The following is a 26,999-nucleotide window of genomic DNA, read 5'->3' as shown; positions in this document are numbered from 1 at the left end:
GCGTGGCGGGGAAAGCAGATGAGCGCACGACGGCAATAGGAACCTTTATGCTCGGGTGTCTGTGTTTCCCGCCGGACGGGTGGCGTTGTTGCTCCGGCTGAGCCATTGGAAACTAAAGGACGCTGCAGGTCGAGAAGCATGTCTAGCTTCTCTAAAGCGCCCCAGGTGAGCTTGCACGTTTCGGGCAGGATAGTGTGCTCAGTACGCTGGCGAAAATGAAGAGCAGTGGCTCACAGGGATTTAATACAGAGGCTGAGCTTTCAGAAAAGCTGTCTCCCGTAGCCAAGAAGTGCTTTAGGAAGTCACATACCAGACAGCTGTGAGTCTGGCCACCATTTGATATCTTTGTTTTGGTGCTCCTCTCTCTCCTCAGCCTGCCCCTGTCTTGTCTTTTGTTTCTTGCGGAGAGAGAAGAGATAATAGTGAGATAATAGGCTGAATGACGTGGGGCAGTGAAAACCAGATCTTTATTTTTGTTTAGTACAATGGAGACGGGGGAAGGTAAGATGTGGAGCTGTATCTAATGTAGTGTAGTGCTTGTCTAGCATGCCGGAAGCACTGGGTTCCATCCCCAGTATCGCATAAACCTGGAGTTTGGTGCAAGCATGTTATCCCAGCACTTGGGAGATGGAGGGAGAAAGATCAGAAGTTCAAGGCTAGCTTCCTCTAATACATAGTGAGCTTGAAGTCAGCCTGTGCTACATATGACTGTTTAGAAAGAAAAAAAGGCGACCTGTGGTAGGGTTTTGACCTTGAAGTCTTAGACATCAAAAGGATCAAGCACCTAGGCCACCAGGTGGAAGATAAGCTGTTCACAGATCGGGGATCTTTGAAGGACAAAAGGGAGAATTCAGTTAGAATGCTATTCTAGTATACCACACAAAATACTCATGTGTATCAGTCAGGCTAAAACACTGGAGTGCTAAGATGTCCACAGTAGGTATTGAAGAATTGAATGTTGGTGTAAGAAGAAACAAGAATTACTTTTAAGAATTCTGGTTTGGGCAACTGGAAGGTTGTCATATAGGAAATACTGAAACTGAAGCAAATTTTAGGTAGAAGAGAGAATTAGTTTCTAATATAGCCTAATGCCACTTGAAGTACATTTCCTTTAAATGTAGTTGTTACCTGTCTGTAATGAGGTAAATACCGGATGTGAAAGTCAACATTTTAAAACTTTGACAGCAAGTTGACATTGTGGCAGCATTTGTATTGTTTATTAAACCTTCTAAAAGTATTAGTCATCACGGGACGTGATAAGCTTGTCTTTTGCATGTGTGTATGGTAGTTTAAAGTTTAGGATGACTAGTATGAAACCACAAGCTTATGTGTATTTTTCTAGCATGTAATCTCTGTGTATATGCATACAAAAGCACCTGGACAAGACAGGAAATCGAGACAATTTCCTTAGTTTGGAGACATTGAGGACAGTGATTTTATCAGATGACCTAAAGATGTCTTGGATGACAGGCCTGTAATACTGAATGAAGTGGTGAAAGTTGTACATTCAAGCCTTTTGAGGGGTACAGAGTGAACTTGGGGCTAAGCTAGGTAACTTAGTGAGACTCTGACTCAAAAGTGTGAAAGAGGGGCTAGTGATGTGTCTCAGTGGTAGAGTGCTTGTCTGGTGTCTCGGTTATCACACACACATAGACATATTGAATCCCAGCTCTACTTCTCTGATTGTATAGTTGTGTTTAGCTCTCCTAGAACTGAGTTCTTGAATAATCTTCAGTTGACAATTGGCCACTCAGCTTTCTGTATAATGTGTCCTTACTATCTTATTAAAATAATGAGAAAAGACTTCAGAATTGATAACAGAAACAGAATACACACACACTAGTGATAGTCTGTTTTTCAAATTGCTGGCATTAATTATAGAATAAACATGATAGTTGTAGTAATGGTTTTAATTATTTCCATTTTAACTAGAGTCATTTTCTTTATTTCTTAGCAATGGGCCACTTTTGCTCGAATGTGGTATCTCTTGGATGGCAAAATGCAGCCCCCTGGCAAACTTGCGGTCATAGCATCCAACAAACTTCAAGGATTAAATAAACCAGTGTACCATCAGCTGAGTAAGTACTGCCTTAGACCTGTCATTAGCATTTATGGTTTGCACTCCAGAATAGGAAGTTCATGAAGTTTCACTGGACTGTGTTTAAGGGCTTCTTTCAGTATGTATATGAGGATTCCATATTCTATTCTTTCTCAAAGACCTCATCAGGTGCTAAACTGAATTTGATATGTAAAATACACACACACACACACCAGTTAGTTCTTTCAGGACAGCCCCATACTCTGAAATCTGTGTGTAGAACATGAATCTAAGGATTCTGCCATGCTCAAGCACCTCGTGCAGTATGTGGCCCATACCAAACCTCATTAGAATTAGAGGTAGCTTTTACATGACATTTTCAAACAGATGCTTCATAAATACAAGCACCTCTTGTTCTTCCTGGGAGTCTGGTTCTGTAGTTGCTGTGACAGCTGAATGACTAAACACTGCACAGCACTTTCACCTCACTGTGTTGAACATGTTAACTCCACATCAGCAAAGCCTCTCATGACCACAAGATGTCACTACAATCAAATTTCTAAATCACCAGCATCTGATAATGCGTTGTCTTCTAAGAATTTACTTCCAACATTTAGGAGTTTAACTAGCAGTTATTAACTTAATCACTGCACACATTTTTTTTTTAAATGAACAGCAACAAATAATGACTATAAAGTTGACCATTAGGTATCAGACTGTAACATAAGTAATATTTGAACTGCTTGATTTATCAGATGGACCTTTGCAAGATATTATGGGAAGCCAGCTTGTCACTTACACATGATTTTATTTTTCCTTTCACTCGAGCTTGCTCTCTCTCTCTCCGTCTCCCTCTGGCCCCTCCTCCTCTCTTTTTTTTCTCTCTATCTCGTGTGTGTGTGTGTGTGTGTGTGTGTGTGTGTGTGTGTGTGTGTGTGTGTTTTACTAGGGACCTATACTCTGAGATTTGACTTGTGGGAGATTTAGGTCAAGGAGGAGAGAACGGGGACTCCCCACCATATATCACAGTCCTCACAGTCAGGGTTTATGGTAACAATGACTTGAGGCTGTACACAGGCCCAGATGCCAGAAGTCATGTTCACATGAGGCTTTTTACATTTGACCTTGAAATTAAACTGAAAGTTTAATTGAAATTAAAACTGAAAGTAAACATAAAGGCCAGTGCCAGTTCTTATTGTTTTACTGCTTCTGAATACTGATTTTAAAATATTTCTCACATTAGATCTTAAAATCTAAAAAAGCAGCGCTGCACTGGTTGAAGGAGGTAGTCAGGCCTTAGCCTCTTGGCCAGAAGTCACCATAGAAGGATCCTAAGACTCTTGTGTTTGGCTTAAAAAACAATATTTTGAAGTAGGGCTTGAGAGGAGAGGTGTAAAAAAGCTACAGACAAGAAGGAAATATTTACAAACTACACAGTTAACAGAGGACTTGGACCTAGACTATATAAAGAACTTCTCAAACAGTTCTAAAAAGCCTCGAGCTAATTCGAAAGTAAACAGGTAAATGACTAGGTAGCAGGTACACAAAAGTCTAATTCAAGCTATTAGGGGAAATGCAAATTAAAACCACAATATGCTCATAAAATAGTGATGAGTAGTAGAATAGTGATTTAATATTTCAGATTAGTCAGTGACCTCACACACAGTGGTTCATGTTGAAACTTGTATGTTGACGTTTCACTTTGTTTTAAGATGGACACAAACTTAAAGGTGTTTTCAGGAGGAAACTGTTACTGTACGTGTACTTTGGTTTTCAGGTCATCTGTCTTGTCACATATGGGTACAGTCATTGCTAAGAGTGCTGTTTAGGTTTAATTAGTTAAATGTGGTTGGAAATCGCCTCATGGCCATAGTTAAGTGTAAAGCCATAGTGCTCCATTGTTCTCTAAAATTGAAAAGAATAATAATCGATTGTAATGTCTCACATTTGTTTCTAATTTGCCTATTGGCAAAATATACTTCATGCTTTTCTGTACAGATTGTTTTCATATTCTTTGCTATTTGTAAAGGAAAACTTGTTTTGTCCACTAAAAGGTAAATGTAATAGAAATGTTTAAATGTAGACATTTTGGCAGAAATTTAATTATCAATGAGAGAAATAAAGAGAATAACAATAATGTGCCCTAAAGAATGTGTTGTCATCTTTCTAAATTTTTCTGTCACTGTTTTTTTAGTGTTGAGATGCTTACAACAAGTGAGACAAATGTGTTCAAGGCTGTCGCGCTGGGATTTTCATTTCTGAGTGTGGCGTTAGCACTTTAGTAACTAAATACTCGAGTCATTTTTTTCCTTAAGGCTTTGATGTTTTCATATACAGTCTCTGCCTCGTTTCTTTTTAACCTAGGTGACTGTGGAGACCACGTTGTCATAATAAACACAAGACATATTGCATTTTCTGGAAACAAATGGGAACAAAAAGTTTACTCCTCACATACTGGGTAAGAGGACGCCATTGCTAAGGAACATGGTTCAGAGGTGCTGCTTTAATGATACTATTGGTTTAAAGGAAAAGGACAGTTGTTAAAAATGGTATCTAAGGAAATACTGATTTTACTGATGTAATGTGTATTGCTTAGTGAACAAAAACAGACCAACACCCATCAGTGCACAGTCTTTCTCCTTCTGTGATTCATCATACTGTTTACAGTGCTGTCTGAACGCTGAAATCTCACATGAGGGTTAGAAAATGACTACTCTTCTCTAGCTCCCATTTTGTCTGTCACCGTCTCTCATAGATGCACTTACCCAAGTATTCTGAGAGTTCCCAGGAACAGTGGGACTCTCTCCCTCCATCTTTCCAGTTAGGCTGTTCACTGTAAAATAAATTTTCCCATATCAATATTGTGGTTTATAATGTTTACTGTCAGCCAGAACTCCTAAGGTTTTTTTCACCTATGTTCCTGTTAAATTAAGTCTCTTTATTTTTTTATGTTTTAATTGTGTTAATCCAGTGGCAATTAACTGCTCCATTTTAGATTGTGTCTCCATCATTTAACTTTGAGGTCCTGGTTTTGCCGTCTGTGTCCACTTAACCCGTAGTTTCAGGTGAAGAGCAGAATTTACTTAAGCTTCTCTCTGTGCTATCATCCAACTTATGATTATAAATGTTGAGCTTCCACTCATTTTTTAAAAAACTGAATGTGTGTAAATATTTTGCCTCCATGTATTTATGTGGCCCACTTGAGTATAATGCACAGGATGCCAGAGGAGGGAGGGGGAACCGTGAAACTGCAGTTACACACACTTGTCAGCTGCCATGTGGGGGAAGGAACACTGGGTCCACTGGTAGAGCAGCAAGTGCTCTTAACCACTGAGCTGTGTTTCTAGCCTCGATCGTCCACTCCTGATTAAGGTTGTCCTTCATTTCTTTTCTTTTTTTTTTTATTTATTACTAACTTTTTTTAAATGTTAATCAAAGGCTTTATAAGTTTGGTAATGCTCAATAACAAGATGCCCATACAATCAGAAGTGTAACCCAATACCCAACCTAGATATACCAACTATCTTTCACTGGTGGAGACACACGAACACCCACCTCCATGTCCCCCCTCCCCCCTTTGTCTCTCTCTCTCTCTCCTAGCTCCTCGTCTTTTTACTCCTCCTCTTTCTCTCCTTATTCCTCCCACCTTAGCTTCTTCTACATATCATCCTTCCTGTTAAAATAAAACTTTTCTCTCAAAATACAATTAAAGCATAACTATACCAATCTGTATCAATAAGGTATAAGATAGACCTAATACCCAGTACTTCATTTTGTTGACTAACTAGAACCTCTGTCTTCTCTCCTAACTAAAAGACTTAGTTCTGAACCTGGCTTTTTTTCTTGGCTTTAGAATGAATGTCAGCTGAAAACCATCCTCTCAAATCTTTTCTCTCAAAGTAAATAGCCAGGATTAGCTATGAGACTATAAGTTTTCAACCCCATCAGAAATCCAGAATGACTGAGTTAACTGAAATTATGGGAAGCACAAAGCATAGCTTCTAAAACTTAGCCAATTTATAGAGACCTCTGAACACCTGGACAGTCCCTATACTACAGAACGATGGAGCATCCGATCTTCAGCCTTCTGGCCCAGGATCATCTGACAGACCTAGTGCTGCAGAATTATTAAGGGCTGATTACTCTGTCTTGGCAGATATAATCAGTCGACTATTCTGCAAATGTGTCCTTTTCTGGACAGTAATTTGTCTGTAGATGAAAAGAGGCAATTCTTGCCTAGTGGCTGTCTCACCACGACTGGAGTAACTCCAAAGATGCTCAATTTCTTCTTAGAATCCAAGACAGGAAGCTGTCAGGAGCAGACAGGTCTCTAATCAAAATGAACATTAATACAGAAATGTTTGTAACGTCAATTCTGTGGACTTCTGACATTTTGAAAACCAACTATCCATGTAAGGCAATCTGGACTGTTGTCTGTTAACTCCACTCAGCTATTTCTAAATAAAACATAGAAAACACCATAACAATAAACTCCAAGCCATGAATTTGCTATAGTCCCTTAACTCACAGGCTGACCATCTCAAATCAGTTAAAAAAAGTTAAAGAAGGACTGGGTCTAAGCCTTGTATTCCTAAATGTGTTATATAGGCATAATGCCTATGACAGTAACAATATTAATCTCACTTTTATATCAATAAGAAACTCGTACCAATGAAAACTTTAAATTTGTAATCAAAGTAAATTTTGTACCATTTAAGAAATTATAACTTCATCTTAATAACAGTTATACATATTTCTACCAGTAGGTTATGGCTATGCAATAAATCCTAGCTAATCCTCCCTGTTCCAACAAAACCACTACTTCTCCCTAGAAAGACAGCCCAATATTAAGCACTTCAGTCCCCAAGCCCAGGGAATAGGGGCGCCGACTATTCATTAACTTCTTCAAGCTGATTATGGGCATTGAGATATCAGAAGAGGGGTGGGGGAAGAGTAAATTGATAAGCCTCTGATGCTGTGTCTTCACTGCATCCAGCTGGAATTCCAGGACATCAGAGGTTAGATAGAACAGGTCTGCTCAGCTTGCTTGATGAGTAGATACACCAAGGCTGTGTCTTCTGCAATATACTATTCTTAAAACAAATTTTAGTATCAAGGTAATTTTTTGTTTGAATTCTAGAATCTAGTCTTCTGGCGGCCTGCCTCTGTCATGTCTCATCCATATAATTCTAGGAGTTTCTATGAGGTTGTGCTCCCACCATCCTCCCTTTCTGCCTCCCTGCTCTCGAATTCCCCAACACTAGGGAATCCAAACTTTCAGGCACCAAGGCCCTTCACTTCCACTGATGCCTGACAAGAACACCCTCAACTACCTATATAGGTGGAGCCATGAGTCCCTCCCTTTGTGTTCTCGGGCTGGAGGTTTTAGAATGGCTACTCCAGCTTGTTTCTTAGGACCATTTGCTTGAAAAAATTGTTTTCCAGCCTTTTACTCTAAGGTAGTGTCTGTCTTTGTACTGAGGTGGGTTTCCTGTATGCAGCAAAATGCTGGGTCCTGTTTATGTATCCAGTCCATTAGCCTATGTCTTCTTATTGGAGAATTGAGTTCATTGATGTTAAGAGATATTAAGGAACAGTTATTGTTGCTTCCTGTTATTTTTGTTATGTTCTTATGTTGTTATGTTCTATTTATGTTATGATGCTTATGTTCTTACCCTTGCCTTTCGCCATCTGGATCTCCTTAGTGCTACTTGCACTCACTGTCTCTGGCTGGAGCCTCTCTTTCCTATTATCTTGGTTGTTTCAGAACTGTGTGGGGTGGGTGTTACTACTGGGGTTAGAGCTGGGGCCCAAGGTCTGCTCAGTGCTCAGGCGCAGACAGGAAGGAGCCAGTGCTCTGGGCCAGGAGTGAATTCCTGAGTCCCAGTGGGTCCCAGTTACTCCCTGTGTTGGGGCGGGTGTTGCTTTCTCCTTACCTAAGCTACTGCCTGGGTTAGAGCTCCTGGGAGGCCAGCTTCCTCTGGGTTTTTTGAGATTGGGTCCATAGTTGCCACCCCGGATCTGCTCAGTGCTCAAGGTTGTCTTTCGTTTCTGACCACACCTTTGCCTTTCATGTCAGTCTTCTTTCCTCTCTTACCCAAGTGTTTCAGATACCTTCATTATTTAAAGCCAAAATTTGTCCATTTGCCCCTTAAAATATGTTCTGGAAAGTTTGATACAGTTTCACAAAAATAAACTCACTTGCATCTCTCATAACTTCTGCTTCTGGCAAATCTCTGTAAACTGAGTTCTATAAAATAGAAGTAACTGGGAAAGAAATGTGAAAAGTCCTGAGAACATATGTTGCATTTAACCGAGAAGCCCTGTCAGTCCCTGCAGCATTGCCTGTGTCTTGCAGCAGATGCAGGGCAGAAGTAAGACAGCAGGCAGCACACTGCTGGGCACTGGTGGGCAGCCTATGTGGTGAGGATGTCAGAGGGTACCACCTCCTCACTGGCTGGTGAAAAGTCACAGTGCTTTGCACGCTGTCAGCACAGCTTCGGCTGCAGCTTCCAGTGATGCTCTTCAATGTACACTGATTGCTCACCTCGATGCCTCTGACGGAGTGTCACTCACCCTCTTTCTCAAGAACTCCAGTTTATCCGTTAACCCTTGCCTCTTGTCAACTCCTGAAATGCCTTCCCTGTGTTCTTGCTGCCCAGGAGATGATCGTCTTCTGTTTCTCTGTTTGCTATTCACCGTATCTTATGTGTCGTGCTTTCCTATGCTCTTATGTACTGTGTCACGATTACATATTCAAAATTTACTTTCTAGTCATAAACTTTTAATATATGTGATTTTTTTTAAATGGAATGAAATTCATTTCTTATCCATGACCTGACATTTTAGGATATATATAAGTTTGTGTCTTTTTTTTTTTTTTTGAGTTAAATAAAAATTATTTCAGTCATTTTATAGCAGTATACTGCATGTTTTACCATGCTTAATTATTCTTCTCTGTTTAAAATGAAACAAAATTTAGATATTTATAGCGTTGGATAGTACTTTATAAAATATGTAAGTTCATTTAAAATAATCCTCTGGAAAAGAAATTAATTTCAAGATGAAAAGGATTAATAGTTCTTTTGACAGGCATTTTCAGAGGCATTCTACTACTCTAGAAAAACACACATATACGTATACGTGTATGTATATAAGTTTTTGATGACTGTGGCCATAATATTAAAAACAATACCAATAAGGCTTTGAAATGTTCATGAACATCTGATTCTTTTCATTTGTTTAATAGTGACGTTTCTACCCTTTTATGTGACCTCCATTTTTTAAGGGAGGGGGGAGCATTATTTATTTGTTTGGGGTTCTTTGAGATAGCCTTTGAAGCCCAGGCCTGTCTTAAGCTCATTATGTGGCTGAACCTGGCTTTGAACTCCTCATCCTCCTGCCTCTGCCTGCAAGTGTTGGACATAGAGAGTGTGCTTCATGCTCAGCTTCCTAATCTCTGTTTATGAGCTTTTAATCTATTAGGGAAATTAGTCTATTATTATTTTTTGTTTCTTATTAACTTTATAATGTTTTTTTACTGTTACTTAATTTTTATATAACTTGATCTGGCCTTTCCATTGAAATTTTTCTGATTTGTTTGAGAAAGTCCTTTCTGACAAATAATTTATGAACATCAACCTATCACTTTTTTCAGTGTTGAATTACCTTGTTGAAACTCATTGAAATGTGTTGACATGGCTGACCAGAACCGCATCAGCACCTTTCAGGTTAGGGTCCTGTCTTCTTTACCTGTGCATCTCTAGTACACAGGAAAACATACTCTTAGAAAGTATACGTGGAATTAATTCATATGGGAAACTTGAGACTGTCATATCATCAGTCTTTCTTCACTTGTGAGAACCAATTGCATATTGCATTACTTGAGTTATTCCCTGCTTGGGATTTGCATTAGCTTTCCAGGTCCTTTAGGAGAAAGTCCAAAGTCCTGACATATAGCATAAGTGGTATTATGCTTTAGCATCTGCCAGCCCACTGTTAAAAATAGAAAGATGATCTTTAGCATAGCCATTACAAAGTAGTTTTCCATGAAGGGAAAGACTATAGGAATACATGTCTAGACGGGTGGGGTTTTTCTAAAATTGAAATTCCATGAAACAAATAAGTTGTATCAGTTTGCAAATAACCCATCTTTCTCAGTAAATGTTTAATCTGGTTTTTTTAAGTTGAATTCTTAATATGTAGCTTCTTCAGTCTTTTTTAAATGTTTCAGAATTTCTTGAAAGTTACTTAAAAAAAACTTACTTGAAAGAAACTTAAACTTGTGTAATCCTAAATTTTCCTTTAGAGCCCACTGGATGTTCTCTTTCTCTCTTTATGCTTTTTTGTTTGCTTTCTTTTTTACAAAAATTATTTAAATTTTTTTCTTTTACTTAAAGTTGTAAGCCTTTACAGCCATGTATTGTCAGTTTCTTATACTTTTACAAATGTAATTTTCTCTTTTGACACATAGACTTTTAAAAAATTAGTTGGGGCAAATTTATTAGACTAAGCCATATATAGATATAAAACCAGAGTCTCACTGTTATACTGAGAGCCATTGACAGAATCTGATTTCTAGATCTGGATCTGGTTACCAGGCTGATTCCAATTTGCCATTTAAGTCTGATATTTGATCTGAGCACTAGGAAATATATAATTTACTACCTAGAAGCAACCCATAATTCCTAGTGATCTTTCACTGACTTTTAAAACAGGATAATTATCTGTGTAATGAACTGGCCAGATTGTTGGTATCCACCTACAATCCCAGTACTTGGGAAGTAGAAGCTAGATCAGGAGTTGAGCATCATCCTCAGCTATGTGAGGAGGTAGAGGCTAGCCTGAGCCATGTGAGGAGGTAGAGGCTAGCCTGAGCCGTAAGAAGTCTTATAATATAGGAAGGAAGAGGGAACTTGTCTTCAGGACCGAGTGCTCTGCCACCAGCCCTCCCAGTTTTCACACCTAGATTACACCGTTAGTCTTACATGGTAGGGAACATAAATCATCTGGCTCACTGCTATTCTTTGTTTCTTTCTTTCTTTCTTTCTTTTTTTTTAATAAATGAATGGTAATCTAGGCAGAATGAAAGGGTGAATGAATAAATGGCAAAATTAATATGAAAATATTTATGCTAAGAAAGTTTTCTGAGATAACTACCTATGAAATAGTCATAGCCACTCAAGAGAATAGTATTTCAATTACCATAGCTTACTAGTTAATTTATTTTTAATTTGTGTGCAAAAGTGGGTATGTGTATATTCCACAGCACATATGGAAGTCGGGACAACCTCCTCACCTTTCACCTTGCTTTAAGGCAGGGTTTCTGGTTCCTGGGTTTTGTGCTGTGTGTGCTATTCTGCTTTGGGGCCTTCCCGGTGCCCCTCTCATCTCGATGGGGCAACAGGACTATAGATGGCTGCTCTGCATCTGGCTTTTATATGGCTCCCAGGATCCAAACTCATGTCTTCATCCTTGCACAGCAAGCACTTCACTCACTGGGGCGCTTCTTCAGCCTCCTTACTATCTCTTCATTGTCCCTCAGTTGGTTTTAAGGAAAGATATCCTGGAGCTGGGAAGATGGCTCAGCAATTAAGAACCCTGGCTGCTCTTCCAGAGAACCCGGGTTCAATTTCAGCACCTGTGTGACCATCTATAATTCCATTTCCAGGACATCTTATTCCCTCTCTTGCCTCTGTGAGCATCAGGCACACATGTGGTGCATAGACGTATGTGCAGGCTAAATACCCATGCAACCAAAAATAATTCATAATAATAATAAAATTTTAAAAAGAAAGACATCCTAAGGCTGGAGAGATATTTCAGCAGTTACTAGCACTTCCTGTTCTTGCAGTAAGATCCCAGTACCCACATTGCACCTGACAACTGCCTGGAACACCAGTTCCAGGGAATGCTTTCTTCTAGCTTCTGCAGGCTCCTGCACACACATGGTGCACATAAACACACGTAAAAATAATAGCTCTGTGAAGAAACTGTGAAGAAAGAGAACAGCATGCAATCAGTTCTACTTTATGAGTCCCTGGGAACAAACTCAGGTTCTCAAGCTTGGGTATAAGCACTGTCACCCACTGAGCCATTTCACTGGTCCCATTACTGTTTAATTTTTAAGAACATAGTGTCCAGAAGCAAAATATAATTTGTTAGAATTATTATGTTATTATAAACGTATGATCACCCTAAGAACATGTTTTTCTTTTGAACAGCTACCCAGGTGGCTTTAGACAAGTAACAGCTGCGCAGCTTCACCTGAAAGACCCAGTGGCGGTAAGCTTATTGTGTGTGTTGGTTATCTCGGCAAGACTGATTCAGACTGTTTTTACCATGTCACTTCTAATGTAGGCACCATTCAGGGCAATACACGCTTCATTGTATTATACAGAGTTTTTGGAGGTTTTTGTTTGTTTGTTTTTTGTTTGATGGTAGGTTGCTTTTTTTGAGACAAGATTTCTCTGTGTAGCTCTGGCTGTCCACCAACTCACTCTGTAGATGAGGCTGGCCTCAAACTCACAGAGATCTGAATGCTGAAATTAAAGGTGTGCGCCCCTCCCCCAGCCTGGCCACACAAAGTTTTATTAATGTCATGTTCATTACCTTTGAGTTTTATTTTCTAATTACAGTTATGGCAACTCAAAGATTTTAGATACTTTTTTTTTTTTTTTTTGGAAAATCTGTCATTGCCTAAAATATGATCTTCCTACAAATACCTTGGAGAAAGAAAGAGGAATATAATATATTTCTTAGTGTATTTTAATCTTACCAACTTGTTTGCCTTACTTATTATCTGATTAAAGGCTTATTTGATACTAAAATTTAAGTTATGTGTCAGCTGAGTCAGTCTCCTCGCTCCCCTCAGTCTCTTTGGGCACTTTCTGGGCATCCGGGGTGATGACTGTCAAAACTGAGGCTGCTCGAAGCACCCTCACCTAATCCAGAATGAGGGAATGGTAGTGATTCTCATCACTTTCATGAAACAGAGAAGGATGGGCCTGAACGATTTTATTCAGAAGATTGCCAGCAACACCTATGCATGTAAACACGCTGAAGTTCAGTCCATTCTGAAAATGTCCCAACCTCCAGAGCTTGAGCTTATGAACGCCAACCCCTCCCCTCCTCTGCCAAGTCCCTCTCAACAAGTCAACCTGGGTCCGTCCTCCAATCCCCATGCCAAACCCTCTGACTTTCACTTCTTGAAAGTGATCGGAAAGGGCAGCTTTGGAAAGGTTCTCCTGCCAAGGCACAAGGCAGAAGAAGCATTCTATGTGGTCAGAGTTTTACAGAAGAAAGCCATCCTGAAGAAGGAGGAGGAGAAGCATATTATGTCGGAACGGAATGTTCTGTTGAAGAATGTGAAGCGCCTTTGCTGGTGGGCCTTCACTTCTCTTTCTAGACTGCTGACAAACTTACTTTGTTCTAGACTACATTAACGGTGGAGAGCTGTTCTACCATCGCCAGAGGGAGCCCTGCTTCCTGAACTGTGGGCTCGCTTCTACGACCCTGAAATAGCCGGTGCCTTAGGTTATCTGCACCTCCCTACACATCGTTTGTAGAGACTTAAAATCAGAGAATAGTCTCCTAGACTCACAGAGATACGTTGTCCTCGCTGACTTTGGCTCTGCAGGGAGAACATCGAGCACAATGGGACAAGGTCCACCTTCTGTGGCACGCCTGAGTATCTCGCTCCTGACCTTCTCTATAAGTAGCCGGACGACAGGACAGTGGACTGATGGTGCCTCAGGGCTGTCTTGTATGAGGTGCTCTATGGCTTGCCTCCATCTATAGCCGGAACATAGCTGAGGTGTATGACAATATTCTGAGCAAGCCTCTCCAGTTGAAACCAAATAAGAAGATTACACCCCCATTTAACCCAAATGTGAGCTGGCCCAGTGACCTTCGGCACTTCAATCCCGAGTTTACTGAGGAGCCCGTCTGCAGCTCCATCGGCAGGTCCCCTGACAGCATAGTTGTCACGGCCAGTGTGAAGGAGGCTGCAGAAGCCTTCCTTGGCTTCTCCTACGCACCTCCTATAGACTCCTTCCTCTGAACACTCCCGGGATGGTTCTGAAGGATTTCCTCAGCGTTTTCTAAAGTGTTTTAGTTAGCCTTTGGTGGAGCTGCCAACTGACAGAACATCTTAGAAGAGAATTTGCACACCTGGAAGCTTGGCAGTCCCGCCTGCCCTGCGCACACTGCTTGACGGAGCCGGAAGCTTTCCTAAGAGCACACCCTCCTCAGTGAGCTTATGGGGTCTTCATTTGTTTTCTTCCTTCCAACGTGGTGCTAGCTCTAAAAAGCGTGAGAGTGCCGCCTGAGACAGACACCTTGGTCTCAGTTAGGAGGAAGATGCAGGTCTAAGAGGAATCCCCCGAAGGTCTGAGCTGTGATCAAGAATATTCTGCAATGTGCCTTTTCTGAGATCGTGTTAGCTCCAAAGCTTTTCCTATCACAGAGTGTTCAGTTTTTGTTTGTTTGTTGTTTTGTTTTTTTTTTCCCCTTGCGGATTTCCCGTGTGTGAGTGTGCTATACCTGATCACAGACAGTTTTGTTGTAAGCATCAGTGGGACACTTGCAGGACACTACAATGTGGGACATTGTTTCTTCCACATTTGGAAGATAAATTTATGTGTTGACTGTTTTTTGTAAGATATAGTTAATAGCTAAAACCTATTGAAACGGCCTTGCAATGAAAAGCATCCAGATGTCTAAGGAAGACATTGCTGCTACAAATATTTCTATTTTTAGAAAGGGTTTTTATGGACCAATTCCCCAGTTGTCAGTCAAAGCCTTTGGTGTTTTCATTGTTTAAAATGTCAGCTGTAAAATGGGCATTATTTATCAGTTTTTTTCCCCTGTGTTCATTTTCTTTTACATTCCTGATTATTGTATGTATCCTGTAAAGAAAGTCTGTACATTGGGTTATAACACTAGATATTTAGACTTACAAACTTATTTGTAAACCATCGTTTTAATGTACTGTGTTTAACATGGTTATAATGTGTACAACTCCTCCTCCTTACCACGCCACTTTTTGTGTGTGTGATAAAACCAATTTTGGTTTGCAAAAAAATCTTGAAAACTATTTGCATAAAAAATCTAAGTTATGAATTTATTCATTTCTATATAGCTCTGTCATTGGAGGATTGTATATTTTGGAGGTTTGGCGTTAGGTGAATTTAAGTTTAGAGTGATAATCTCACAGAATAAATAGATAAAGGTCAGTGTGATGCCTTCTTCATCTCCAGCAATGCTTCTTACCTGGAGGTCTGCTGCTCTCCTAATTTGAAAACATTGTATCAGTCTCCTTTTGTTTTGTGTTTATCTGGAATATAACTTTCTGTAGTTTAAACTAACCCCTTCTAACATCTACTATCCCTTCCAACACTTCACGAGGAAAAAACAAATCCCAGGAATAAGACAGGGAAACAGTGGATTGTAGGCAAATAAATATACACACACCAACAAAAACCAACGAAGTCAAATGATATGAAGATAAATAGCAACACTATTGAATTGGAAGGGGTAAGACAATCTTGAAAAGGTGTGTTTGTTAAGAATTCAACACAGTGTCTAGCTTATGCTAGGTAGCCACTCTACCATGGAACTGCACTTCTAGCCCTATGACATATTTTAAGGAACAATTAATAGCTTGATTATTAATTTAATAAATACATATTTATTATTCTTGAAGTATATGAAATAATAAACACTATTACTAATACTGTTAGAAGTGTAGTTCTTCACAGTTGATGGCTTCTGGCCAGGGTGTGGATAAGAATTCAAATATCTTTAAAGGGCTGTCCACTGGGAGTTTGACATGCTCCAGTGAGTATATGGGCAACACAAATTGGACTTATATGTTTTTTTTCTTTTCTTTGGGACAGGGCATGAGGTTGGGGGATGGGGGGAACCTGGGAGGAGTTGGAAGCAAGTGTGATTGGAGTGCATTGCATGAAATTCCCAAATAACCAATGGAAATATGTTGGGAAAATAAAAATAATAAATATTGTTATTAATATTTATTATCATTTGAATGGTACACTCAGCAAAATTATAATCCATATGTTTGTCCTACTACTGCTAAAAATAAATCTCCATTCTGGTACTCTACAACTTATTTTCCTTCTTGGTTGTCAATAAGCCTTGCCTTTGAACTATACTATATAAGAAATAGCCCTTTCCCTTGTGGTAACTGTTAGCTTCTTTCTTCTTAAATGCATTTATACGTGAATAAGATATCACTTCAAAAACACTCCTTATTTTCATAAAAAAAATTGGAGGGAAGATAAATACGCTAGTTGCCATGATGCAACCATTTGTTTAGTACTACCTCGCGTTTCCTTGATGGAATAAATGTAAGAGGGGTGTTCCGTTGTACTTGGGCTGCTTGCATTTAGAAGTTCCACAGTTGCCGTCTGAATTGTTCATGCAGACGCTACTTCAACACTGTCTTTCATAGGTAGTATTTTTTACACTATTACAGGTCCCTATATTGTGCTCGGCTTGTATAGAAGAACTATAAGGCTGGACGGATAATGCTCTCTAATATGACTGTTACGACAAATTAGAGTTTTAATTACAAGTATTTTAAAAGTTTGAAGAGTTAGTTTCTGTTTCATTTGAGTATGTTAACTGTACACTAGGAGGCAATATGATTCAACTTTAATATTGACACAATAAGGTTTGTAAAAAGTGTTTTAAATTTTTCTTACTTTCCAAGTTACCATGCAGCAAATGGGTTTAATTATAGTAATTTGATACACATGTGTCTTTATACTTTGTTCTAATTTTAGTTTTGATGAACAAAAATTGAAAGATAATACAAAATGTTTGGTGGAGGCTTATAAAATATTCCACTTAAACCTATTTGCATTATTGCCTCATTGAAAGATCTTAATTTGCTAACATTTTATTTATCACTTTTTGTTCTGTGATGAGTGTTTTACCTGCATGTATGTCTGTGTACCATGTGTGTGCATTGCCACAAAGGCACATGTCATCCTAATGACTTAGGGGAGAAGTGGATTTTGCATGTGATTGCATATACTGTATTTCTCTTCCTGGCAGTAATACTGTTTCATTTGAATTCCAGTACAGCATTTGCTAGATAGATGGAATTAAGTCACTCTGTCTGTACCTATCTGTACTCAGGTTTCTCTGCTGCTAGGTGAGGCTGGTCACAGTACTGGCCTCACAGCATCATAAAGACATTGTTAAAATGGGATGCACTGACTACCATCCAAGTAGTGAATTGTTGGTGAATGTTCATTGTGACCACTGCTTCTAGCTTGTGTCTTACTGTCAGTGTCACGAGACTCAGATTAGTTTGTAAATGTAAAGCTCACTGTCTCCCTCCTGGAGGAGACAGGATTCAAGTCCCATGGGTTCTTGCATAAGCTGAGAAAATGACTTAGGTTGACACTGAGCACATACAAGTTGCTCTCTAGTCCCTTCCCTTTGCTCTTTCACTCCATAAACACTAAGCAAGTGGCCCTCTAGGAAACAGCAATGTAGAAAATAACAGAAGTCCTTGTCCGGTGCTCCTGTGCAGTTTACCTAGTCTGTCTCCTCCCCGGTTCACACAGAATCTTAGCCATGCCTTTGACCAACCATCTTTAATTGTATCGCTTTCAGTCTCACCTGAGTCTCACCTTGCCCTCCCTGTATCTATTTTTCAGATTGTGAAATTAGCTATTTATGGCATGCTGCCCAAAAACCTGCACAGGAGAACAATGATGCAAAGGCTGCATCTTTTTCCAGATGAGGTAAGTCGGCAGCGCTGCGGGCAGTGCTTCTCCTGGTGCACAAAGAAGCACTACTTCCTGCTTTCAAACAGTTGCCGTGGGTTTGTTCTCGATAACCATATTTCAGCTTCTAACATTTATTGTATTTTAAAGTGAACATAATGCACACACACATGAGCAAATGCATACATACACAGTGGTAATTATTCCTCCATTAACTGATATATCATTGAGCTAAAGAGCAAAAAGATCTATAAGTTCTGTTTCCCTGTCAGTCACTGCTTTCTTTTTAATGGGAATTATTATGGGATACCCACTGAGGAAACAGGGATCCTCGGTGGTGGTTTCATCACCTGTGAAAATATAATAGTAATTTTCTTTCATTTTTTTGTTTCAGTTTTTGTTTCTGAGAAGGAAAAGTAATGTTTAGAAAGGCGGTAGCCCTGGATACATGTGCACACTCAGCCAGATGGAAAAGTGTAAGGCTGGACCAAGACAGCTCCTTTTTATAACACACAAGAAAGGAATAAATTAATTACTGCTTTTTAAAAATTAAATTGCCAAGGTGGCACATATCTGTAACCCAGCTCTTAGAAGGCTGAGGTAGAATGATCACAAGTTCAAAGCCAGCCTAGGCTGTCTAGAGTATTTTTATGGCCAACCCGGGTACAACCTTATCTCCAGAAAACAAAGAGCAATGAAAGGAAAGGAGGGAAAGCAAGAGGAAAGAGGATTACAGAGAGCATCGTTGCTCCATTGAACTTCTCTGGATTATACAATATGCTTTAAGGGTTGTAATATTTTCTCATTCCTTTTGCTTGTTTTTAATACTAAGTTTATTGTTTACTAATAAATATATCTTAAGATTTCTAAGCCTTAGGTATGTTTCATGTAGGATATTCCAGAAGATATTCTTAAGAATTTAGTGGAAGAGCTTCCTCAGCCACGGAGAGTGCCTAAACGCCTGGACGAGTACAGCCAAGAAGAAATAGAGGCTTTCCCGAGAGTGTGGGCTCCGTAAGTGCGCCTTCCCTGTGTCTTTGCACTTCTCTTTGCAAGCTGAACTCTGAGAAACGTAAGACCCTTGAAGGTGGTAGGAGCGAACACTGTCAGATCCCCTTAGAAACTCAGCAGCTCTTAACCTCAAACTCCTTTCGAGATGTTGAACCCAAAGGTCTGTAAGCCTTGTGACTACGTGAGGTAAGTGCGAGGGTGTTGCTGATAGTGCACTTGAGGCCACCTTATGTGGGGTGACTATTTTAGTGATAACTCCACTGTCATCATCCTAAAGTAAGGAGTCTGCATTTGCATTCCCAGACTGGGTCATAAGACAAGAATGGCACCTAATGAAAGTCCATTGATTCAGGAATTTTAGTTTTGATCCAAGAAGAAAAAAACAAAACGTTTTTTTTTCTCTTCCACACAATTTCCTTATGCCCATTATGACAAGCCATCTCTTATCTAATTGTCCCCAGGCTCCTTTGACTTGGAAATGCAGATGTAGCTTGTAACTTCGTTTTCTTGGACAGTGCCTCTTGTAACCCTTACCTGTAGGCTATCACCGGGAAACTTCCTTCCCACTGCTGTGTTTCTCGTAGTGCAGGCTGGGCATATGCATTTGTCTCTGCAGTGTCTTGTGTTGCTCACTAGATTTCCTAGCTCACAATAAGACTGTGTCCTTGTCTTACTTAGTACTAGGCACAGCTCCCAGTATTCTGCATGAGCACTCAGCACATTCTCACCAACGGAATTCATGAAGATACATCATTTTCTTCATCAGCCTTTATAAGTGAACTTCAAAAAGCCTAGGAAAAAATGAAACAAAACATATTTCAGTTTTTATAACCATCAATCGTTACCCAGGATAATTTATATCTTATTATTATTTGTCTTCCTATATTAATAACTAAATATAGCAAGAGGTAAGAGAGCATTTACAATACTCTACAGGTAATTAGAGCTTCTTATGAGGAACTAATAAGTTAGTATAGTTTGATCCCACTTTTTATAAATGGGAAAGTATAGGCAGAGAAAGATGTGGAGTAGTCACTAAGATCGTGTACTAAGTGGTGACTAGGGATTGAGCAGAAGGTAACAAGCTCCTAGGTCATCCTCCCAACTGTAGCCCTGGAGTGCCTTGTGCATCTACGGTGGGCAGAGCTGTCAGTGTGTTAGCTACAGCTGCCCGCAATGTACACAATGAACAGCCATTCTCCTGAGCAGCCCCACTCCTAGAGAGAGGACCTGCCACGTGCTCTCAGGGCTGGATGAGAATTCCTAAAAGTTGAAGAGATGAATCCTTCCCTCACCAACTTCCAAACTCAGGTTCAGACCTTACCTCTATATGGCCTAGGTCTAAACCCTTCACTAAGCCTGGTTCCTCATCTGAACGCACACAGTATTAGCATGCCTGTTCATACAGAATTTTTACATAAAAGAAAGAACGCTGTTCCATCAAGTTGCCTTCCTGTAACAACATCCCATAAATATGTTCCATGTCTAATATTCTCATAGAATCACCATCAGAAATAAGCTTATATTCTTGACCAGCAGAATCATGATAGCATTTTTAACCAGATCTACCAGGGATGCAATTAAAGCAAATATAACACCAAGCACATTTTATGAACTTGAAGTTATAATATAGTCTACAGAGTTTAACCAAAGCAGTGTGGAAATACACTTATATTCAAAACTAAGTCTATTTAATGTTATTAAATCAAACAATACTGGTCACAACTGCTTACTTTTATAACTGACTGTCTCCACTATATAAGTACAGAAAGGGCTTCTCTACAATTATTTTTAAAGAGATTCTCAGTAGAGCTTGGGGCTGTTTGGCTTAGTTGCGTTCCTACTATAGGAATGGATTTTCCTGCTCCTTCACTTTGTATTCCCTTGTAGCAGGAATATGCATTAGACGGCGGGCTTTTCTTTATGGCTCATTAAAGTAGTAGTCTTTCCTCCTAAGTAGTTACCACATATGTTAACCTCTATTGCCAAAAGAGTAAATGGATATGCATGTACTTAAACCTTATTGTGGTATAGGTATAATAATCATTTAACGTAAATCATTCAAAATGTCATTTTCTCTGCATGCTAGAGCTGATACCAGATCTGGTTAGATTTTAGTGCATGAAATGCATGTGACCAGGAAAAGCTTTATAGACAACCAGCCCTGGCCAGCTGTAGGTCTGAACACTGCTCTCTGCTCTGCCATTACTGTTATTGATGAATAGACTAGTTGATGTAATTAAGTCAGTAACCACAAGTGATTGCCTTGCTGGCCTGTGCCATTAAAGTTTAGGACTTCAAGTTCTAGTAAATTTCTGTATACTTTAAAAGTAGAATTAAAATATCTCAAATACCACTCATTTCAATACACTGAAAGTGGAATTTCTTGTAGCCGCCCGCGGCCACAAGTCAACTGGATTCACCTGAAAGGGGGGCTGGGAATGAAAGGGGAAGGACGGCGAGAAGAGATGAGGCCAAGACAAAGTTCTCTGATCAAGGCCCAAAGCTTTAATGTTCAGCTCTCAATCTAAAGGGGAAGACCCAACCCACAACCCCTCCTGGTTTCAGATGGGTGGGATAATCCATAGTCAGTTCCAGGTCACGGCCGGAGATATCTCAAGGCAAGCCCAGGGGCAGTTCTGCTGTGTTCCGGGCAGCCGAGGTGGGTAACTCCACCTAGATCCTGTCACTTGACCTTGCTGTGGCAACCAAGGTCTCTCAGTCCTGCTCATGGGGGGGTGGAGGGGGGAGTACAATTTCTATTGAATTCTCCTTCATGAGAAGAAAAGCTCTCCTTTTGGAGGAAGAATTTACTTGAAATAGCTTTTATTTCACCAAAAATAGATGATTCAAGAATATAGTCTCCCTTTGGAATATGATCATTAGAAATGATTCAGGATTGATCTGATGGTGACTCTGCAGACACAGTGGAAACAGGTGTGCCTAGACCACACCAAAGTGAAGATACTCTGCATGCTGGGAAGTTGTTCCTTTGGGGTGTGTGTGTGTGTGTGTGTGTGTGTGTGTGTGTATGTGAGAGAGAGAGAGAGAGAGAGAGAAATAGAGAGAGTGTATATGTGTATGTTAATAAAAATAAAACTCATATGGGATTTTTTTGGCTTTTGGTAATAGGGAAATGTATAAACTTTTCTCTCAGAGACTAACGCTTTTGAACTGCAGCAGTAACAGCCTAAATATTAAGCCAGCTGGTGAGAATAAGTTTGATTTTATTTTACTCAAAACTACTACTCTTGGAATTTTATTTAAATTGTTTTAGTGCTTACAGAGGTTTTCTGTTCTTTAAGTCATACTCTCAGCATATGCTAACTCCATTTTGCCTAGCTACTGAGTAGTCATTTTTTAAAATAATGGTAGGATATAAGAGATGAAAGCTATCAATAACAAAATCACAACTATTAAAGTCAAGCCATTCCCAATTGGCTGTTCATCTGACCTCTTTCATTAATGGGTAAATTTACCATGTTAGCTTGCTTTACACTGCAGAACTTTTGAAGAAAATGCTGTAAAGTTATTTTTTATACTCTACACAATATGATGTCAGTATAGGCTTGACTGAGCACGTGGTGATTGTGGGGATTATACTTAGAATATCTTTTTATTTGTGAGAAGAAATTTAGAAAGAGGGGGGGGAGGGAACAGCAGGACCATCCTTCCTTTTTACACATCCATTGCCTGAAATCATAGCTTTCAAGTGGACAATTATTTTAACACTATCATATCAGTAATTATTTCCATAATTGTTGCGGTTTGGCCAGCATATTACACAATTCCAACAATCATATCCTGTGTGGTACTCTCATTGAAATGGAAATATTTTACTGTGTGGGCTAACAATGAAAATTGGGTCGTTTTAACTTCTCTAGTTTTGAGTTTTACATAGTTCTGTCAGAGAGCTTTTGTCTGGAAAGACTGCATCGGTGAACATTTATCTTGAACTGCTTTGCCTTCTACTCTCTCACTTGTTAACTCAATGATGCTTTATTTTAAACAAAAGTCACCTTTGTAGAGAAACTGAGCGGAAAGTCTTAGCATCAGTGGTGCTTGAGCGTGAAACCCCACATTCCCTGTGTAATACATGCTACAGTGTATGCATTTACAAATGTGCCTGTCAGGAGAGGGCCAGAGAGGGTGGGGCTGAGAAGGTATGAGGACAACCATGAGTGGCTTTCACACTGTCTTCCCCCTGAGTGGGATCAGGTTTAGAGCATTTAATGAGTAATACACATGACGCTATGAAAGCAAGTGGCTCCAGGTGCTGGGTACAGTAGCACAGGAAACACCGAGGGAGCACCGTGTCCAGGCTATAGCTGGTGAAGGGAATGGGGCTCTACTCTTAGAGCGTGCCCTCTGGCGTGAAAGCCATTCACCCTAATAATGTGTGTATTGTCAACTTTATTGTAGATAATATTAAAACAAGAGTTTTGTCCGTGTCCTTATAAAATGTGCATTAGCTCATAAAGTTGAAGGTAGTGAAGAAAGGTTTTACCTCCTCTAATCCTATAAGGAGCAGGGGTCTGGGTAGGCAGCACCAGGGTTTTCTGTAATGATGCTAGCCAGCCTGGTCATGTGGCGTTTCCCACAAGACTTAAGTTGCTGTTCCTCATAGTCAGGAGCTATTAGTGAACTTGAGTTCCCTTCCTGTTTCAACCAGTCTAGCACTGGCCTAAACCATAGACATGGGGATGTGCAGTGCAGCTGTTCTGGGTATGAACAGATCAGCACCACTTGTTAACATAAAAAGAAATCTATTTTAAAGAGAAAAATCTTAGGAATTTAGTTTTCTAAGGAATTTTTGTTTTCTTGGGTTTTTTCTAAAGCACATAAATATGAATCTGGAGGTCTGATAACAACATGTGGGAGTCAGTTTTCTCTTGCCCTGGTGTGGGGTCAGGGTTGATCTCAGGTCATCAGGCCTTCACACTAGCAGCTCTTCCCAGTGAGCTATCCCACCAGCCTGAGAAACTGAAGGCTTTAAGTTACTAAATATTTAGACACAGAGAAACTGTGGTACTTTGAAATTGTCATTTCTGTTTTGTAATACTTTGGTTTGAGTGTATTTTAGAAGTGTTACCCTTAAGTGAACAATTACTTGCATTTTAAAGTGGAAAATCTTTATCCAGGAGAAAATGAAATACTGGTTCATGAAGAAATACACATTTTCTTTTTTTATCTTTCAGACCTGATGATTTTCGGATGTAGGAGAATGGAAATGGTAAAAAATTACAGCAAGAGACTGAATGCTTCAGGAAGTATTCCCATGACCCAGGGCAGAGAGAAAACATGTGAGCTCACTGTGGAGAACACTCAAGAAGGCCAGGCCTCAGCAGGAAAGTGCAGAAGGATATACTATTTTACAGAAGTGTAACCTGCTTTAAATGCTATAAATGTTAATAAAATGCTTATTTGGTTATCTATTCAATGTTTCTTACTGAAAACATAGCCCCTCTATAACATGCAGTTGTAAGTAGCCAAAAATCCCCATATTTGTGTATTTTCTCACAGAAGGTGAGAAAGAAGTTCTTATACCCATGAACAAGGCCCATCCTCCATATTCCTTTCCTTACCTGTTGTGTCTTATCCCCCATTCTGTAGAACTCATTGTGCTGACTCAGCACGGACATGCTGCTGCCATCTTTTTCTGTGTCCTAAACAGCCAGTTCCATTCTTTATGGTCTAAGATGTTAGAGGAAGTAGGAGGTGGAGGTTAACTTTGGATGAGACGCCTCTGATGCACCTGTCAGGAAGTGTCAGCCATGCTGGATTTGAACTTTTTGGTGAGTGGCTCTTTTGACTCACTTTTGCTCTCGTGAGTGACTCTGATGAGCTGTCAGTTCACCAAGCCACGCACAGGTGAAATTTTGGTTTGTTGATGCCCTGTTAGATCAGTCAGTCTTACAAAATCTTCAACATAGGTGTAGCTTTTTCTGCAGTTCCCCTGTTGGCCAGGCATCAAATTCTGCACATGCAGAAGCCAATGATGTTTCATGTCCCATGGTGCTGGGAGGGCTGGTTGCTAGTGTCTGATAAAGACAAGGCTAAGTGTAGAAAGGCAGTCTTTGGGGGGAGAAAACGGTTGTTGAAGGCAGTGAGGGAGACACCCATGATACTGTTCTCAGCCACATCCTTTGGGCCTGCATTTTTTTCTTCATACTACATGTGACAGAACATTTGTATTCACACATACCTGAGGTCTTCCTGCTGAGGAAGTAGTCAGCCATGACTGATTAGTGAGAGGATATAATATCTCATTTGTAGTTTTGTTGAGATCAGGATCAGCATTATTTCAGTCATTTAGAAAAATGTGCAGCAGGCAGTGGTGGCGCATGGCTTTAGTCCCCTCACTTGGGAGGTAGAGGCAGTCGGATTTCTGAGTTCAAGGCCAGCCTGGTCTACAGAGTAAGTTCCAGGACAGCCAGGGCTACACAGAGAAACCCTGTCTCAAAATAAAGAAAACAAAAGAAAAGAAAAATGTATCATGGCAAACACCAAAAGTCTCAGACAAACTATAAAAGGACTTAAGAAATGTTATAAGTGACAGAAGAAATGTGGTCAGAAGGGTATGGGTTCAGTCACCTGGGTCCTTAGTTGCTAGTGTAGTTGAAGGTTGTAGTTGAAGCGTTAGCCAGTTATGAAGCCTGAGAATGGATATGTTTTCACAGAGCCGGCTCAAATCTGACATAGCATTTTTATGAACCCGAGGGTTTTCCTTCTGAAGATTCTAGTGCAGGAGGTCATTAGAAAGTCCTATAAGAGTCCTTTCCATCCAGGCTGACAGAAGTCTGAGGTGATGTCTTCTCGTTGATACCATCACCTGTTTTAGCTTTCATTCATTTAGCAGTTCGTTGCCCAGGCTCTCACTGTGGAAGCCAATTCTGAATTTAGTAATCATTTGTATGATTCTGTAAGAGTGTGTAATAAAGCTTTTGTTTAGCAGAAAGAACTCCGGCAGCTCTTTGCCTCGCCATCGTTTTATAAAGTGATAATTGAATTTTTTCCTCAAATAGATCCTACATTAGAACTAATGGGATGTCTTTAGATGAGAGAGCCAAAGGCTTTAGTCATTTTAAACAATCGTTTTTCATAGTTCCACTTATTTATTAATCCTCAATCCGGAGGGTTGACAGTTGGAGGCAAAAGAAAAATTCTGCAATAAAAGGCCAAATTTTACAAGTAGATTTAAGTATGTGTTCATTAACATGAGTTTTACAATCACTGTGTAATTTAGCAAAAGTGCTCCAAGAAGGAAATAGGAAGAATTTATCTAACGGAAGTTTCCATGTTAGGGCAGTGGCTTTCTGGCAGCCACAGCAAAAACGAGAGTGGAAAGAATGTAATATCCCCAAGATTAATATTATTATCACTCAAGAATATACCAAGCAAAATACCAAATATCCTAAATATTGTTTAAATACCTAACGTTGAAGGGACTTAAGGAGCAGTGCAGGAAATGTGGCGCTCCTTACTCAGGTGGTCAGCAGATACTGGGGCTGATTGTCATCTGTGTTCAGAGTCCTTTGATGTGTTTGAGGCTGACACGGGTTTGATGTGAGAAAGGTGAGTGGAAAGTTCCCCTCTACTTCTGTAGAATGGGAGTGGTCACCAGGTGGTGGTGGTGCACGCCTGTAATCCCAGCACTTGGGAGGCAGAAGCAGGCTGATTTCTGAGTTCGAGGCCAGCCTGGTCTACAAAGTGAGTTCCAGGACAGCCAGGACTACACAGAGAAACCCTGTCTCGAAAAACCCAAAAAAAGAATAAAAAAAGAATGGGAGTGGTCCAAGGTACCTGGATAGAGCGCTTTTTCTCCAGTCAGCTTTCATGCCAAGTCCTTTTCTACTTTCAGTTGATGAAACCATCTGGTTTTCCTCATCCTTCAAGGAAGACTATCTAATTCTACCTAATCCTGAGTTTTTAGTTATCATATTAAAAGACATTTATACTAGTGTATCTTCCTTTAATGGAGGTGGGCCATACACTTTTCAATTACTTTTTGGATGCCAAGTCCCTATTTTATATTTTTATGGAATGCCAAGTACTTATTTTTATAAGCAGATAAAGCATAATATTCCCATTAGTTCTGATCTAGGATCTATTTGGGGGAAAAAATCAGTTATTGTATAAAATGATGACTAGACAAAAGAGATAAAAGATGTTTTCCAAAGTGGGTCAAA

General features: G+C 39.8%; 1 protein-coding gene and 1 pseudogene across 1 annotated transcript; both read left to right on the top strand.

The window, feature by feature from the left end:
• The first annotated feature begins 6 nt into the window (after positions 1-6).
• Positions 7-24,245, top strand: Mrpl13 (mitochondrial ribosomal protein L13). Its single transcript, XM_034517242.2, has 7 exons — positions 7-165; positions 1,955-2,078; positions 4,403-4,496; positions 12,262-12,322; positions 17,731-17,817; positions 18,692-18,813; positions 24,009-24,245. Exons 1-7 carry the CDS (start codon positions 139-141, stop codon positions 24,028-24,030), a joined length of 537 nt encoding a protein of 178 aa, XP_034373133.1. The 5' UTR covers positions 7-138; the 3' UTR covers positions 24,031-24,245.
• Positions 12,852-14,249, top strand: LOC117719130 (serine/threonine-protein kinase Sgk1 pseudogene; annotated as a pseudogene).
• Positions 24,246-26,999: the final 2,754 nt, after the last annotated feature.

This window comes from Arvicanthis niloticus, chromosome 13, assembly GCF_011762505.2.
Source record: "Arvicanthis niloticus isolate mArvNil1 chromosome 13, mArvNil1.pat.X, whole genome shotgun sequence".
In the NCBI taxonomy this organism is placed as follows: Eukaryota; Metazoa; Chordata; class Mammalia; order Rodentia; family Muridae; genus Arvicanthis; species Arvicanthis niloticus.
The sequence above is the reverse complement of the archived record's forward strand: the minus strand, read 5'-3'. Positions and strand labels throughout refer to the sequence as shown.